The sequence below is a fragment of the Chiloscyllium plagiosum genome, unplaced genomic scaffold, assembly GCF_037043375.1.
Source record: "Chiloscyllium plagiosum isolate Xiang-an unplaced genomic scaffold, Cpla_swu_hap1 HiC_scaffold_11, whole genome shotgun sequence".
Lineage (NCBI taxonomy): Eukaryota > Metazoa > Chordata > Chondrichthyes > Orectolobiformes > Hemiscylliidae > Chiloscyllium > Chiloscyllium plagiosum.
In genome coordinates this window covers 29,820,414-29,838,456 of record NW_028270149.1, presented here as the reverse complement: position 1 = coordinate 29,838,456, position 18,043 = coordinate 29,820,414, and the positions used below count along the sequence as shown (strand labels likewise).

Genomic DNA, 18,043 nt, shown 5'->3' with positions numbered 1-18,043 from the left:
AACAATATGATAATCTAAGTGGGCGGGAGATAGAAACACAATCTCCTTACACATTTTAATCGACATTTTTAATCAACCTGCAACTCTGGAGCCGATAGACTCGAACCTGGGCCTTAAGAACCCTGTTCAGCTATGTTATGACATGCGTTTGACATCGATGGGACCTGAAACCAGGCCTCCTGACCACTGTGCCAAAAGGAATTTTGATATTTTTGCTACAGAGACACTTTTACACATCACCTCGAGAGCAGATGAGACTTGAACCTGGGCTTCACTAGGACCCTTCTTATATCTGGAAGTGATATTGTCCACTACCACAGTTGTATTGCAAAACAGAATTGCTTTTCCCATTACCAAATCACCTGAGGCAATTTTTATCTATCAACCACCACTATAAATCACCCGTATTTTCCAGTTAATTAATTTACATGAAAAGCCTGTTAAGGTCAAAACAGATGAGCAAAGGAGAAAAATCAGCATTAGTGTTTCACATCGAGTCACCCTTTCTCAGGATTGAGTTTCTGAGGAAAGGTAATTTGACTTGAAACATCAACTTTGATTTCTCTCCACAGATGCTGCCAGACCTGTTGAGCTTTTCCAGCAATTACTGTTTTTGTCTCTGATTTACAGCATCTGTAGTTTTCTCTTTTTTTTTTAACAAGCATGTTGCCAGGGTTGGAGGTTTTGAGCTATGGGGAGAGGCTGAATAGGCTGTGGCTCTTGTCCCTGGAGTGTTGGAGGCTGAGGAGTGACCTTATCGAAGTTTATAAAATCATAACCGACATGGATAAGGTAAATAGCCAAGGCCTTTTCTCTGGTGTAGGAGTCCAAAACTAGAGGGCATAGGTTTAAAGTTAGATGGGAAAAATTTAAAAGGGACCCAAAGGCAACTTTTTCATGCAGGGGATGGTGCATGCATGGAAATATTTGCCAGAGGAAATAATTGAGGCTAGTACAGTTACAACATTTAAAATGCACCTGGATGGGTACATGAATAGGAAGTGTTTAGAGGAATATGGGACAAATGGAACTAGATTAGTTTAGGATATCTCGTCAGTATGGATGAGTTGGACCGAAGGGTCTGTTTTCAGGCTGTACCTCTCTATCACTCGAATTAAAGTAAATAAAAAGTACATTTTATTGCAGATACCTAAGAGCAGACATCTTTTGTCTAAGGTATGACCAAAGGGATTCACTTGAACAATTAGGAGAAAATATTGAAAGATTCACCAAATGATGTAAATTTTCTTGCATATTACCTTGTTCCATGTCTTGTCCTTCTACTGTTATCTCCTCATTCACCACTGAAGCCCTGAAAATTGCTTGAATTTCACTTGGTGCTTCCTTATTTTGAGTCAGCTTTGTTCATTTTTCTCTCTGTGTCCTACTGCAAGAAATAAATAATCAATAACTAAAACATATTATGTAATTCTTCAATGTCTCGTACGTAGCTGAGAATCTGATACATCTGCAGATACTAACTAATGAATCTGCATGATGTTTTAATGCACGTGTCAATCAGAGTCCCTAGAGTGTGCAAGCAGGCCATTCAACCCATCAAGTCTACACAAACCCTCCGAAGAGCATCCTACCCAGACCTACGCCCCTACACTATCCCTGTAACCTCATGACTAATCCACTTAATCTACACACCCCTGAACACGATGGGGCAAGTCCATATAACCTTTACATTGTTGGAATATTGTGGTAGCCTTTCAATTTTGTTGAATTTGAATAAAGGATAACAGTAGGTATGTACAATATTCATACTGTGTTTACCTGAATTACAAAAATACTGCAATTTTATACATTGCTCTCAATGCTGCTTTGTTTTGCAGAGATGGCAAAATACTGGCAACATAGGGAACAATTTCACAAAAATTCATCAAAAGTATTTGTTCTTGCAGCAAGGTGGTTCAATGCTTAACACTGCTGCCTCAGTGATAGGGAACTGGGTTCGATTCCACCCTCTGGTGACTGTGTGGAGTTTGCACATTCTCCCTGTGTCTGCGTGGATTTCTTCCAGGTGCTCCAGTGTCCTCCCATAGTTGAAAGATGTGCAAGATAGGTAAATTGTCCATAGTGTCCAAGGATGTGCAGGCTAGGTGGATTAGCCCTGGGAAATGCAGGGTTACAGGGATAGGGTAAAGGGGTGGATCTTGGTGGTATGCTCTTTGGAGGGTTGGTATGGACTTGATGGACCAAATGACCTGCTTCCACACTGTAGGGATTCTCTGATTCTATGAATTTGAAATGATAAATGAAGGCTGTTGTGCAAGAAACATTTGGTGTAACATTATGGCTCAATGCGAACGTAACTTTATTTTCACCCATCTTGTCATAGTAGTATGTGATAAAACTAAGTTATCCTAGACACTTTGAGAGAATTATTCCCTTTATTGCATAAGTTATACTTGATTCATGTAACAGAGTAGAACTATTTTTGTCTTTAAAAGTGGCAATTCGTGATATTTTAGATGAAAATGGATCATTTCTGATCAGCTATATTGGGTTTTTATCAGAGTTTGGAGTCTGAACTCTGATTCTCGTGATGTTTAAAGCACATTAAACTAATTTTATAATTTGAATGAAGATGTTCTTGTGCAGAAAAAACTTACGATCTTCAGTGTTCAAAACCATTGGATTTGATTAATTAAAGGGGGAAAAAACTATAAAATATGGAAATCTGAACAATAAACAGCGTGCAGGAAATGTACAGCAGGTCATACAGAAGCTGTGAAACACAAAGATCAGATAATATGTTGTATGTGGTCATTCATCAGAACGTTTAATTTTTTAATTTAGAAGGAAACCACTAAAAATGCTGAATTTTGGGAGAGTTCAGAACCAGAGGGTGAAAATTTCAGAGTTAACGGGTTGCACATTCAAAATAGATGTGAAGAAATTTCATCTGTGTTGTGAATCTGTGGAATTTTTCACCACAAAGGGTTGTTAAGGTTAGGTCGTTAAGTATGTTGAAGGCTGAGATAGGTTTTTAATCTGTAAAGAAATCGAGGATTATGGGGAAAAGACAGGAAAGTGGAGTTGAGGCTTATCAGTTTCGCCATGATCTCTTTGAGCATAAGAGCAGACTCGATGGGATGATTAGCCTACTATGCTCCTGTGTCTTATGCTTTAATTGGTTTTAAGGGCTTTTGCTCTTGCTTCAACTTCGTTAGAAATGAGATCAGTAGTTTCCATTTTTGAAAAGATATAGCTGTGGTATACAGCAATTGATTTTGTAGAAGGTGTAGCCCTCCTTGATAAAATTATATGTTGGTATATATTACAGAATTAGTTTATAAGAAATCCATAAGGGGTAGAACCACATTCCAAACAGCTTAATCATTGCACATTCACAGTTGAGCTGAATTGTATTATTGATTCATTTCTTTTAAACAGCAGCTGGACAATAGCACTATTTACTTTTACATGCCTCTCTGTCTGAATGGTGAAATGACAGAATAACCTGTCATGTGACAGGCTGTTTATTCTAGCCTTGGCAATCAAAGTAGTTGTATCGTTGCCAGAGTGAAAAAGAATGATACATTTGAAAGAACAGAGTTGTGTGTATGAGGAGGATCTTACCTCATTCACTTCCAACACTGATTTTTCTTCCTAGGCCCTTTTTTTTTTTGGCTGAAGGTTGAAATTAATGCTGAGCTACAGTTTTTGTGAATGCTATCAAGTTGTCACGTTGTCAGGTCATCATTTCTTCAGAGTCAGCAATTGACCATAGAAGGAAAAAGTCTGCATTTGTATGGTTGTTCATTTCTTGACATTTAGGACATCTCCTAGCACTTGACAATCAATGAAGAGCGGAGGACCTACCTTTTATTATTAGTCCAATTTTGTTCTTGAGAGATGTTCTTGCATTGGCTTCTCATAAGACAGTAATAAATAGTCATAATCCTGGTTAGAATCTGTTTCTTTTTTTCCCCAATTGTCTACAGATACTCAGGCCAACCAAAGAAAATTTCTCCCTCAACCTATGCCTTTCACATTACAGTCATAACTCAGATACATAGGAGCATAGGGGCAAGAGTCCCCATTTAGTCTGTTGAGACTGCCCCACCATTCAATGCATTCATGGTTTATTGAACACTTCAATCTTATTAACTCACCCTTTCCCATAACCCTGTCCTCCACTGATAATCAGAAGTCGAACAATCTCTACTTTTAAACACATGTAAAGACTGAGCTTCCACAGCTCCCTGGAATCAGTGTAGGTTCATCGAGCACAGGATGTTAGGGGACTAGGGCTTGCTGCAAATTGAGAAGTTAATAGAAGAAGTTTTGATGCCCCAAAATTTACAGAGAGTGGAATGTGGGAAATAGTGAGGAAAATTGTTGGAATTGTTGAGTTTGCATCTAAGAAAACCATGAATGAGAGATTCAGCAGCTGATGAGCTAAGATGATTTTTGAGAGAAATTATGTAGATTTAGAGATGACATAAGCCTAAGTTTGAAAGCTCACCTCAGGATTAAATGTAGCGTCAAGGTGGCAAATAGACCCACTTAATCCCAGACTGTTGCCAGAGAAAGAAACAAATTGTGATGGCTTCAGTCTTCCCAAAAGTTAATTGGTAGAAATTTCAGCTCATCTAGTATTGGATGTTGGATAAACAGGTCTGATGATTTGGCAACAGTGGAAGAATTCAGAGAGGTTCTAGTGAAGTAGAGTTGAGAAATATTGGCTAACTCGTATATTAATAATTATAATTGAGAGCTACCTGGTTTGTCTAGTTCATTACAAAACCAAATGTACCAATTATGCACTGAGTCAGTGAGGAAATGAGAAAATAGAAGATTTATTGTTTTTCAAGATCAGATGGTTCTTTTAGATCTTCATTATGCATTTGTCTATGGAAAAATGAATAAGGCAAGTATTCGGTTCTGAAAGCATTCTTCTGTGATTCTCCTCTGAATCTTCTACAATTTTTAAAGTCTTTTATTTGTGCATAAGTAATAAAGAATGTTAAGCACAATTAAAGTTTTATGAATCTCATTGTATATTATCTTTACTCATTGTCCTAATACTTTTTCTTCTTAAAGGAAAAACCCATTTTGATGTCCAGTATCTGCAAGACATTCACAGAACACACGGGCTTGAAATGAGAAATTCAGAAGAAGGAGCAAGTGGGACAGTTCTACAGCGTTTGTTGCAAGAGCAGCTCAGATATGGAAACCCCACTGAGAATCGAAATCTCCTTGCCTTGCACCAGCAAGCCACAGTAAATGTCATTGCCTACAACAGTAGTGGGTCTGTAGTACCTACAAACGATGGTCTGACACAAGATGAGCGTCAAGTGGTCACACATTCTGCACGACAGGAACCCCAAGGCCAGGAGCTGCAAGTTGACAATAGTGTCATGGAGAAGCAGCTGCAGACCAGAGCAGCACAAGCACAGAATAACGAGGAACTGCCAACTTATGAAGAAGCGAAGGTCCAATCACAGTTTTTTAGAGGACAGCAACATACAGCAGCAGGAACTGCTTTCTTTGTTACTGGAATAAATAACCAGAAGATGAGAACTGAAGGGCGGTCCACAGTCCAGAGGCTGGGTACTGGAAAGGTTCACCAAGATGATGGGCTTAAAGACTTGAAACAAGGTCATGTTCGTTCTCTCAGTGAGCGGCTTATGCAGCTCTCCTTAGCTACAACTGGTGTAAAAGCACAATCTTCAATTGCAAGTAGTGTGATTTCGTCCCAACAGGCGAATGAATTCTACACACATGCTGGGCATGTTTTGTCTCAGACGTCCATAAAGGGAATAGACCCTCGGGGGCCTCCACCTGAATATCCTTACAAAAATATGTCAACTTTACCTGTTACTTCCAAGGCTCAGGACTATGGCAATTTCTACAGTGACATTAGACTGGGAATGACAACGGAAGGTTTAAAGCCGCCTTCAACCTCTCAGCAACACATTAAGCCAGATGCTCCTGTTATGAGGTACCAACCACCTCCTGAGTATGGAGCTGTCAGGTACGTAAAGAGGGACCATTCTAAAGTCCTGGTCTCCAGTGCAATTTTATCTTTATGGGAAAAGTAAAGGGCAAAGTCTCAGTTTATGATTTGACATCGAGCACACGGTGCAGAAATAACCCCAATGGAACAGATCTAAGTTATTGTTTATGTTCCACAAAGAATTCCTTCCACCCTAATCTAATCCCCTCAGCATAACTTTATATTTTGTGTTGACCTCATCTACTTATCCAACTTACCTTAAATGGTGCTATTCATCATAACAACTATTTTTGGTATCAAGTAAAACTTTCCTTATAAATTTTAAAGATCTTTTACAATCTTAGAAAACCACAATAGGGTCATCTGTCAGTCATTTATTAGAGGATGAGTGATGATGTACTTGATCTTTCCTGTTGATTATAATCTACAAGTTCAAGTTCATTCTTGTAAAACCTCTCACCAGTGCATTTGTATCCTCCTCATAATATGGGAATTAGAACTCTCAAGATTTTTCAAGGAAGGTATAACCAAAGCTCTGTGCAAGTTGTATTCCGTTAGAACAAAAAAAAATGAATATGAAAGTAGTTTGTGGTAAGTTACAGGATCTCGCTCTAGTATTCATTTTCCATGTTAGAATTCGGTGATCATCATTCATTCTTTAATTGAATAGGTCCGTTTGAGCCAAGCTCAATCCAGTGCTTGCCTGATGCTCCCACATGCATACTTTCCATTGTTTATTGATTAGCATTTAGATTTTTGCTTTTCTTCCCTTCTGTCTTCCCAGTTCAAGGTGTTGAAGTCAGCTTGACTGCTGCTCTGATAGGGATAACTGACTAGTATAGACAGTAGATCAAACCTGGTAACCATCTTGGCCTGTATAGAGCAGTACATGTATGTTCTGGCCTCAAACTTGTGGCCAACTGTTCCATAATAGTCTACAGGAAGGGCTGAGAGATTAAACCACAAACCACATACCATACCAACATAATAAATGTGTAAGAGGCCAGAGATGGAGAAGGACGTATTTTGAAGGTTTATAGAACTGGTGGAGGTTACAGTGGTAGGGTGGGCAAAGCCATGGAAGAATTGGATATCTAAGATAAGAAATTGAAACTTGGGGCATTGCTGAACTGGGAACCATTGCAGCTTGATATGTTTCATAGCGATTTGGATGAGTTCAGGATTATGGAGGTTGAAAGAAGAAAACTAGCAAAAGGGACTCCATGTCTGTCTGAATGGCAATGCTAAAATGGCACACACAACTGCTTTTTAATATTTATCCCACAAAATTGCAGTTGAAACCCAATATTTTCAATTTTTGGACATCTATTTGGGTTACATTGAATGCTGTTCTGTCATGAAAACATTATTCTGTTGGTTCAACAGTTATAACAATAGAGAAAGTAGACTTTGATAGGGGATCATGGAGTTATCTTATTGGCCCTTGCTTTTTTACTTCCCCCCCCCCCCCCCCCCCATGACTTTTCTATGTTTTTTGGAGTGGTATGTTCTGTGATTGACTTACTATTACAGAAACAAGTTTGTGTCATGTTCTAAGGCACCAAAACTGACAACTCCATAAAGTGCAAAATTATCTTCATTAAAAAATAGAAACTAATTATCTTCCTTGAAAGATTTGACTCTGATTCCCAGATGCAAGTAATCCTTCAGTTTCTTTGCTCATTGAATGTTCTTCAGGAATAAACCTACGCAACCACAGTCTGGGCTACTTGACCATGCCGACATTGCAATTATACATGTACGTTGAGCAGAAAGTTTACTTCCAAAAGGATTTTGAACTGAAATTCCTCATATTAATGAGCAGAAACATTTACCAAAGTTCTATGTGATCTTTTACTTTCCCAAATATTCCCTGCAGAAATAATGCCAGAAGACTGGAGGATAGCAAATGTTGTGCCCATGTTCAAGAAAGAAGGTAGAGACAACCCTGGTAATTATAGACTAGTGAGTCTTACTTCAGTTGTGGGTAAAGTGTTGGAAAAGATTATAATACAGAGGATTTATAACCACCTACAGAGGAATAAGGTGATACGGGATAGTGAACACAGTTTTGTGAAGGGTAGGTCATGCCTCACAAACCTTATTGAGTTCTTTGAGATGGTGACTAAACAGGTGGATGAGGGTAAAATGGTTGATGTAGTGTATATGGATTTCAGTAAGATGTTTGATAAGGTGCCCCACAGTAGGCTATTGCACAAAATATGGAGGCATGGGATTGAGGATGATTTAGCGGTTTGGATCAGAAATTGGCTAGCTGAAAGAAGACTGATTTGAACTGAAAGAAGTGGTGGTTTATGGGAAATGTTTATCCTGGAGTTCAGTTACTAGCAGTGTACTATGAGGATCTGTTTTGGGGCTACTACTGTTTGTCATTTTTATAAATAACCTAAATGAGTCAGAGAAGGATGTGTTAGTAAATTTGCCTATAACGCTAAGGTAGGTGGAGTTGTGGATAGTGCTGAAGGATGTTGCAGGTTACAGTGGAACATAGATAAGCTGCAGAACTGGTCTGAAAGGTGGCAAATGAAGTTTAATGTGGAAAAGTGTGAGGTGATTCACTTTGGAAGGAGCAACGGGAATAAAGAGTACTGGGCTAAAGGTAGGATTCTTGGTAATGTGGATGAGCAGAGAGATCTCTGTGTCCATGTACATAAATCCTTGAAAATTGCCACCCAGGTTGGTTGAGTTGTTAAGAAGGTATATGGTGTGTTAGCTTTTATAGGTAGAGGGATTGAGTTTCAGAGCCACGAGGTCATTCTGCAGCTGTACAAAATTCTAGTGCGGCCGCACTTGGAATATTGTGTGCAGTTTTGGTCACCGCATTATAGGAAGGGTGTGGAAGCTTTGGAAATTGTGTAGAGGAGATTTACTCGGATGTTGCCTGGTATGGAGGGAAGGTGTTACAAGGAAAGACTGAGGGACTTGAGGCTGTTTTCGTTAGAGAGAAGGAGGTTTAGAGGTGACTTAATTGAGACACACAAGATGTTCAGAGGATTAGATAGGGGGGGGGACAGTGAGAGCCTTTTTCCTCAGATGGTGATTGGTAGCACGAGCGGACATAATTTTAAATTGAGGGGTGATAGATATAGGACAGATGTCAGGGAGTTTGTTTACTCGACGAGTAGTAGAGGTGTAGAATGTACTGCCTGCAACAGTAGTGGACTCGCCAACTTTAAGGGCATTTAAATGGTAATTGGATAAACATATGGATGAAAATGGAATAGTGTAGGATAGATAGACTTCAGGTAGGTGCAACATCGAGGCCCGAAGGGCCTGTACTGAGCTGTAAAGCTGTATTCGAACACAGTTGGCGGAGTAACTGATGAAAACCTTGGCAGAAATGCAGAACTATAATTTGTAGCATTTTCATTTGCCATATGTTAATTACCTTTTGAGTATTTTTATGATTGTACAACCCTGAGTGGGAGCAGAGCAGCAGTTCCTATGGGATCTGTGGACAAGGTAGAGCATTGGATCCTGATGGTCTTCTTTGACTTGGTCATCTGATAACACGTTACAATATGAAATCGTAGCCTTTCTTGTCCTGTGGTGAGCCCATACTTGTAATTATATCCAGTTTTTACAGTATTCATTTCCAAGAGAAATAAAATCCATTAATCATGTCCACATGTTAGCTGCAAATGGAAGTAAATTTTCATGAGTTGAATTCTCTGTCATGCTGCAGGCTTGAGGGTGTTGGCACGCACTGTTTCCTCTCAGTTCTCTTTGTTGACATTCAAATTCACTCACTGGATGTGAATGCCAGCATTATTGCCAATTCCTAATTATCCTTCAGAAGGCGGTGACAAGCCACCTTCTTCAACTGCAGTGGTCCATGTGCTGTAGTACATCCGCGGTGCTGTTAGGAAGGAATTGCCATGATTTTGGTTAAATGTTACTTAAGGAACAGCAACTTGATTTCAAGTCAGGATGTTGAGTGTCTTGGAGGGAACTTGAGGCAATGTCATGTTCCCATGCATAATTTTTCCATGAAGAAAATGGGAAAATTGGAGAAGTTGTAGTTTTGCTCTTCTGTAATACATACTTGTGCAGTATATCGAGGAGTTGACTGATGACATTTTGAAAATGGAAGCAATTTTTTAAAAAAGGCTGCGAAGTCTAAATCTGGGGAGTTCCATTCATCCTATTCAAATCTTCCTGACCAACTCCAAATGGTGTTGGACTGCATGACCCCAGTAGTTTGGAGCTTATGCTTGTTGCTTGATCAAGAACTGATATTTTAAATCTTAATATGAATGCAAATATTTAAGAAAGTGGACAGTTGATTTGCAGCAGGTCTCAAAGGCATAACGTCTTTAGTACATTGAAAAGAATGAGAATGCATTATTCATGCTCCCTTTACTGCAGAGAGTGCTGCAAACTGATGTGGAACATTTTTTGCTTTCATCTAATATTCCTGACAGGGTCAACTGGACAACGCTGATCCCAGGCTTTCTACTGTGCTGCTATTGAACGAGTATGTAGAAGTGCAGTAGTGTGCCTGACACAATGTGAATTTTTTTGTGTCTCTTCTCCTTTCCTTCCTTCCTGTAGGGAAACACCTGGCCTCCACTTTGGGCCTTTCCCTGATGACGCAGCTGGGATCAGGAACTCCAACACAATAACTATTTTTTTCTTGGTATTTAAAGTACCCTTCAACATCCTCTTCAGTTCTATATTGGGATAAGCCAAACTAAAATCCAGCAAGCAGTTGTTTTTCGAAAAGACAAGTTCTAGGGATGGGCTATTCTTTCAAATAGACTTTAGAGATATTTGCAAAGTTACACCGTGAGAAATTTCCAGCCATATATAGTCTCGGTATGCATTGTTGTGTGCTACTGCTACTACATCCTGTTAGTAGTCCTGTTAGTTGTTCCTTTGTCTCATCATTTTCTTTGTATGAAGACCAATAACAAATGCCAAATCAGGAAGAAGGAGGCAAATTATGGCATATCTGAACACAGCCAGTGATTAGCTTTTGAAGTTGGCCAGAGGCATGCCTTACCATGTAGGTGGTTATAGGGTTAGGATTCCAAAGAGTTGATCCTGATGGCTCTGCTGGGAGTGGGGCTGGAGGAAAGATTACACAACTAATCTATCTGAGGGATGGAGGGCAATGAAATTACTCTAGACTGTGTACTTTCTGACTTAGTGCACTGCTTCTTTTCTCATCCAGTTCACATCTCCGCAGCCTTTGTCGTCAATCGCACTGTTTTCCTCCAATCTCTCCCTTCCATTGTCTACCTCAGTGAAGTTACCTTTCCTGGTAACTTTTACCCATCCATTCATAGCTCGAACAAAATGAGTACTGGATTCTTTTCCCATCTTGTGCCATTATATCTGCAGTCCCCTTCAATCAGCTTTGCTCCACATCCTCTACATGTTGCCCCTTGGTGAGACCATTTTATGGCAGGTTCCAAATGTAATATGCTGAGAATGCCCAGCTCCACAACTCCATTCCTTGCCTCAACTAATTAACTGTCTCTGGTTGTCAGTCTTCTTATCTCGATGAGCTACGACTTCTTCAAACTGAACTTTGGCAAATCTGAGAACAGTACCTAGGCTTCTGACACCAATTCTATACTGTTAGCTCCATCTCCTTCATGGCCTATGTTTGTTTGTATTGGACTGCTTTCTAAAACAAACAGCAACTTGTTTAACATCATATCAGTTGTCATCCCAAAGGCTTCAGCTTCTAATATGTATGTAGTATGTTTCACCCAGTTTTCATGCAGTTAAAACCCTGATCTCTGCCTTTGTTTCTCTAGGCCTAACAATTCCATTGCTCTCATGACTGATCTAATATTGTTTCCTCTCCATAAACTTCAAAGTCCCAAACTCTGCTATCCTAGAAGTTGTGTTTATCCATTGCATTTTTGCTTCCTGAACTAAATAAGCTACGGTTATGTTTCTCTGGTTTAAAACTGCCTTCCTCTTGTTTAAATCAATTCATGGCCTTTTGGTTCCCTGTCTCTTTCACAACCCCATAACTGTCTGAGAATGATTTTTCTGCAGTTCTGCCCTGATGTATAATCCTTTCCTCTCAAAATTGGGAGTGCTATCTTATGTCTTGGCCCAGGCGCATGGAATTCTCTTCCTAAACCTCTGTATTCCATTAATGTTTAGTACTCTCAGACTTGAGTTTTTGATCATCACACTGAATATATCATCCTTTGCTTAGACATTTATCATTATAAAATCACAGTACAGGTGTGAATTTTACAGGTTATTGTGATGCGGAATGGCTCTGTATGGTCTTGGGTTTAAGGCTTTAGTTGAGATTGAGCAGAACAATGAGATTGTGTATCATTATGTGTACTGCTTCAAATGAAAGTTTATCAAGATTGAAATCAATGGATTTTTCTTTTGTGTATTCAGGCACTGGAAGGAAAGATGAGTAAATGGAGTTGTGGTAAAGATTAACTGTAAACTGAGAGATTGGTGTGTTCCTGTCCCTATTTCTCTCCCATCCGTCCAAAGTCTCTTTCCAATGCTTTAACAATATCTTTGGTCCTGCCCCATGCAGTCATTCTTCACCCAGTTCATGTCCTCCAATTAACCTTTGTGTGCAGTCTACCTTGCAAGTATAAATACTCAATAATAATTCAACAAAGAAATTCTGAAGAATCAGATGTGGAGGCAGAGTGCTTGAAAACTGACAAGTTTGTTTTTCAAACTCACATACCTGTTTGCTTCAGACTTGTCAGCAGATATAATTTTTTTCCAGCCCTGCCTCATCTTGCGATGTGCCCTAAAGTTGTTTCTTTCATTACATTGGTGTTAAAAAAAATGCTGTGATTGACAGTAGCTGGAGGGTTGAGGTTATTGCTTAACCAAGCAATGAAAAGAAGCATAAAATAATGTTTGGTTGTTTGCCTGCAGTGCACTCATTGGTATGTGTTTATTTTTTAAAAATCCACGAGTAATCAAATATAATATACTTGTTTTACCAGTCTAGAAGTATTTGGAGAATTCCATTGGACACTGTTTCTCATTTAAGTTGCTCGTAAAAGGCAAGTCATGCATTTGGGAGAGGATAGCGAGAAAAACTGACATTTCTTATGGCAAAACAACTAAAGCTCCTGGATGCACCCTGCAGATTTGCACAAGGAGTCTGTTCCAATCCTCCTCTTCAAATAGTGGCAATTGTTAGAGTATATTACAGCAGTATATTGGATGGAGGATTACAATTTTTCATTTAACAGGAACCTAATCTCATGTGGTGAGAAAAATGGTACCAAAAATGGTGGCAAAACAGCTCCTTTATAGTAACGCAGTGAATTCACTACATGGTATTTGTATTATGATTATGAATACACAGTCACTGATATTAGCCTTTAATATTCTCAGTCCATTTCCTGAGAGAATTGAGGATAGGAAAACTGAGTTGAGGTCAGTGATTGGCCGGTATCGTGTTAAATGATGGAGCAACAGTGAGGGGCCTTTATGATTTGCATTTCTCCTGTTTTTTATGTTCTTCTCATTACTCTGTGCAAGTAGTAGTCCTTTTTTTTTCATATTAACAGGCAAAGTCAAGAAGGGTCGACACATCAGCAGCTGCAGTTACAGCAGCGAACCTATCAACACAGCCCATCGTCATCTCAGACATCAATGGGATCTACGTCAGTGATGCAGCCACCACCCTCACCAAATCTGCTGACTGCTCAACACCAACAGACCCCCCTTACAAGCCACCTGAATCAGCAGTTCCAGGGTGACCCATTGGCCATTGTCTTGCGAGCTCAACAAATGGTAGAAATCTTGTCCGAGGAAAACCGTGCTCTTCGGCAGGAGTTGGAGGGATACTATGACAAAGTAGCTAAATTACAGAAGGTGATACATGTTCCATTAGCAACCTTTACAGTACGTGTAGCATGAATGAATAATTACTTTCTTATGGTATCATAGGCGATTTCCAAGAGGATTTGATGAAGAGGTAAGTCATGGATATTGCTCCTTCATCCTTGGGGCTAAATTCAAAGTCAACCCTTAGAAGGGAATAAGGTAATAGTTTCTTAAATTCACTTCAATTAAATAGCTTTGGGACAGTGGCAATCGTTGCAGGTGCAGATCCATATCCTGAAACTGCTCTTAAAGTGGCAGTAAATTAAAGAAATCTGCTGAAGTACTTTGCCTGGAAATGGAAATGGAAATGTGGCAAGCATGCTTTTCTTGAGGCACATTTTTAAGATAAATTAGAGGTAAACCTTCAACCTCGAATAAATTGAGGGAATGTCAGATAGTTTTGCAATCTAATATTTTGTGACTTTTAGCTGCGGTGTTTGTAAGTACTCTGATTCATTTTGATTGCGTGATATACTTTAGTTTGTAAGTTCACTGATCTCACTGCACCAACCTCAGATTCTTCAGATTTGGGGAAGTCTAAATTTAGTTCACTTTCAAAAACCAACTTACTGAGACATCTGACTCTGTTGAATTTTCTCAATACTTGGCACGGAGTGCATGCGGTTTCCACATAAAATCAGAGAAACAGACCCTTCGGTCCAACTCGTCCATGCCACATAACCTACATCGTCTCATTTGCTAGCACTTGGTCTATACCCCTCTCTAAATCCTTCCTGTTCCTACCCCTCCAGATGTCTTTTAAATGTTGTAATTGTACCAGCCTCTACCACTTCTGCCAGCTCATTCCATACATGCACCACCCTCTGCGTGAAAAAGTTGCCCTTTTGGTCCCTTTTATATCTTTTCCCTTCTCACCTTAAACCTACGCCCACTTGTTTTGGACTCCACCATCCTGAGGAAAAGACCTTGCCTATTTACCCTATCCATGTCCCTCATGATATGTGACTGTGTGTGGTCACATAATACTTTTGAGATCCAGAGAGCTTTGTTTCGGATTGGTAGTGATGAGGATTAGGCAATTTAGAAGTGTATGAGTAGTTACTGGTTTAACCAGATAAAACTGCATAATTTATTGTTACAGACTTTCTGACTGCTTGATAAGCTAGGATTAGCAATGTTAGACTGTTAGTTTGCAGGTTTAGTTTGGAGCCAATGGAAAGAATTCCAGTCAGCGCTTCCAGTTTCACTTAAAAGCCTGGACAGTTAGCCTGTCATGCTGTGACTTATTATTTCAGATGCTAAATTATAAAGTTGAGGGATTAAACTGCTACTAAAGTTCCATTGGCAGTCACCATGGAGTCACAAGGACCCAAAAGAAACCTCATCTCTCAATCTTCTTTCCCTCCAAATTGGTTGCTACGTGACTGAAAAATGTACTTGATTCTCATTAATTGGGCAAGAACAGGATCCTCTTCACAAGAGCATTAAAACAGTTAAACTGAACATTAGCAGACTCTTGATCACTGCATGAATACACACCATCCTTTATCAAAGTTCCAGTCTTTGGAGACATGGATCTTCAGGAAAAGCTGCCAGCTATTGAAACTGATTGACATGTTAAACTTTGAGTGTAAGACCAAGGTGTAGAGGGAGTTAGCCTTTCTGTTTGTGTTCTTTCCTTAGTGGATCTGTTCTTTTGGATTATGTTTCATTTTTTGGAGTTTTTTTTAAACTCTAGAATTAAGACAGCTATTTCTAAACTAGGCAGGAGGGCCATCGGATTCATGTGTGCTCCCCTGAGAGAGCTGACTTGAGCATAGTAATCCAAGGTGAACACTCAGACTATGACTAGATGTAGAGAGAGTGCAGTTAACACTGAAGCAAATTGAGATGAATTGAGGGCTTAGTTTCATGTACTCCAGCCTCATGAAAACTAAATATTTCTTATTTCAGCTTAGATTATAGAGAGAGGATGATGCTCCTGAGCAGAAACCAAGGAAAAGATAGGGAAATCAATCAACAAGTTAATCAAGGCTGCTGTTTTCTGTCTTTTGCTGCTTTTTCGCTTGACATCTAAGATCACAAATGGCACATAGCATGCATAGCTCAAAACAGAGGATGTTACTGTAATGCATGTGGGATGGGAACACAGCCCACTTCTTCCACAAATTTGAGCCATTCTCTCTATAATGGACTTGATCATTTAATTTTCTACTACCCAAGTAGTTATTGAATAAGCAAGCTAGAGTCAAGAGTTCACATCTGCCAGAATGTGTTATGAAATTGAACTCAGTAATTCTGATACTTTGTGTGGAATCTCCAGAGAAAAAAATCACCTCAGAAAACTGAGATTATTGTCAAAAATCTGACTGCTTTAAGGTCCTTAAAGGACAAGAAAATATCACTCCGCCCTGTTGTGACTTCAGCCCCAAGGTATGTTGTTTACTGCAGCAGCTAGTTTTTATGAAGTCTCTTTAATGCAATAAAATATTCCAAGACATTTCATGATATAGCAAAACTTGGCAGATCCACATGTGGAAGTATTGGACAGGGGAGCGGGGCCATTATAAGGAGTGTGTTAAAGGAGGAAAGAGAGTTAGAAAGTTTTTGGAGAGGGTGTTCTAAATCTTGGGATCTTGACATTTGAAAGTACAGCTCCTAACAGTGTAGTGATTAATATCAGGGTTGCTCAAGAACGCCACTGGGATTAGAGAATCACAGATATCTTGGAATCCTGTCAGGATGGAGGAAGGATAATGGGGGGTGGAACCATGGAAGTACTTGAAAACAAAGGTGAGGATTTTAAACTGACCTGTTGCTGAACTTGGATCTACTGTAGACCTTTTGAGCACAAACATGATGAGTGGACAAAAGTTGGTGTGGTAAAGAGCATGGGCAACTGAATTTTGGATGACATTGTTTTTAATGAAGGCCATCCAGGAGTGTGTCAGAACAGTGGTTCTTAGAGTGATCTGGTCCACAGGTTAGTCCAAAATGCAAGTTACTACACGTTTTTCATTGCAGTTAAGGTTGATCAGTGAACACCTATTCAAGTAATTCATTTTTAAAAAACTGGTTTCCCATTAGTATGCTTTAAAATAATTCAGAATCTCTGTGTGTCACTATGTTGATAGTTGCAGTACTGACTGGTCTGACCACTGATCTGAGATTTTCCATCTGCCTGACTCCCTGCAGATATTAATATATTCCTGAGAACCTTTCTGTTATAACGTCTGAAAGAGAGTCTAAGTTACTCAAAGGGAAACAGGGTTATTATTGTAAAAAGATTTTCCAACAGGTTTGGAGTGTTAGTGAGTCACCAAATCCAGAAAGACCAGAAATTTGAAAGCAGGTTAATTGAAATCTGATCTGAGTCCCCTGGGGATTCCATTTCAAAATCTCTGACTTGAGTGTAGTAATTTGCTAATATGAGTTTGATATTCTCAACATATTGCACTTTAGAATTTAGGACAGCTCCAATATTGGCATCAGCCTGCAATCATTGTACTACCTTGAACTGGTCAAAAAATGATGGTTCTTATTTCTGAACCAACTCCAGTGCTTGTATCTGTTCTGATCTCCTGAATGTATTATGCATATACTGTGAATCTGTTGCTTCAGGCACTAGTGAAGGAGCTGACTGGAAATTTTTCTTTTCATGTAGCTGGAGATGGAAATTGAGAGAGTTTCAGAAGCTTATGAAAACCTGGTGAAATCATCTTCCAAGAAAGAAACCTTGGAAAAAGCTATGCGGAATAAGTTAGAAGGTGAAATCCGCAGACTTTACGACTTCAATCGAGATTTGAGAGGTAAATGTGTCTTAATGCTTCAGTAGTTTTGTATTTGGTGACTTGGTTCATTCCACGATAGCAATACTCTTCTCTATTGCTCACCTCGCATAGAATCATAGACAAATGTCTGCCTTCCTGTGTCAAAGAACGATGTATTAATGAACAAAGTTAATTGGCAAGAGGGGAGTTGGTTATAAAATAAGTTTAAATTTATGAATGCTAGCTGGCAAAAAATTCTTTCTCCTGGGTGCATTAACTGGGGATCATTGTGATGGGGGCAAAGGGAAAAGTTAGATTCTATTTAAATAAAGGATTATTGAATTTTGCCATCAGCAGCAGCAAGTAAGGTAGATGCAATGATATCATTTGATAGGGATTAAGATCATGGAGCTGAAGTAGACCATTCAGCCCGTTGAGCCTGCCCACCACTCAATGAGATCATGACTGATCTGAG

The 18,043-nt window shown here is 39.4% G+C and overlaps 1 protein-coding gene across 3 annotated transcripts in view; it reads left to right on the top strand.

Annotated features, from left to right (window-relative positions):
* amot (angiomotin) overlaps positions 1-18,043 on the top strand; it is a 132,153-nt gene that overhangs the window by 79,194 nt on the left and 34,916 nt on the right. For all 3 annotated transcript variants that reach the window (XM_043704943.2, XM_043704945.2, XM_043704944.2), the window contains 3 exons: positions 5,056-5,989; positions 13,519-13,825; positions 17,463-17,607. In XM_043704943.2, coding sequence (XP_043560878.1) covers positions 5,056-5,989; positions 13,519-13,825; positions 17,463-17,607 — 1,386 coding nt within the window. The remainder of the gene's footprint in view (positions 1-5,055; positions 5,990-13,518; positions 13,826-17,462; positions 17,608-18,043) is intronic.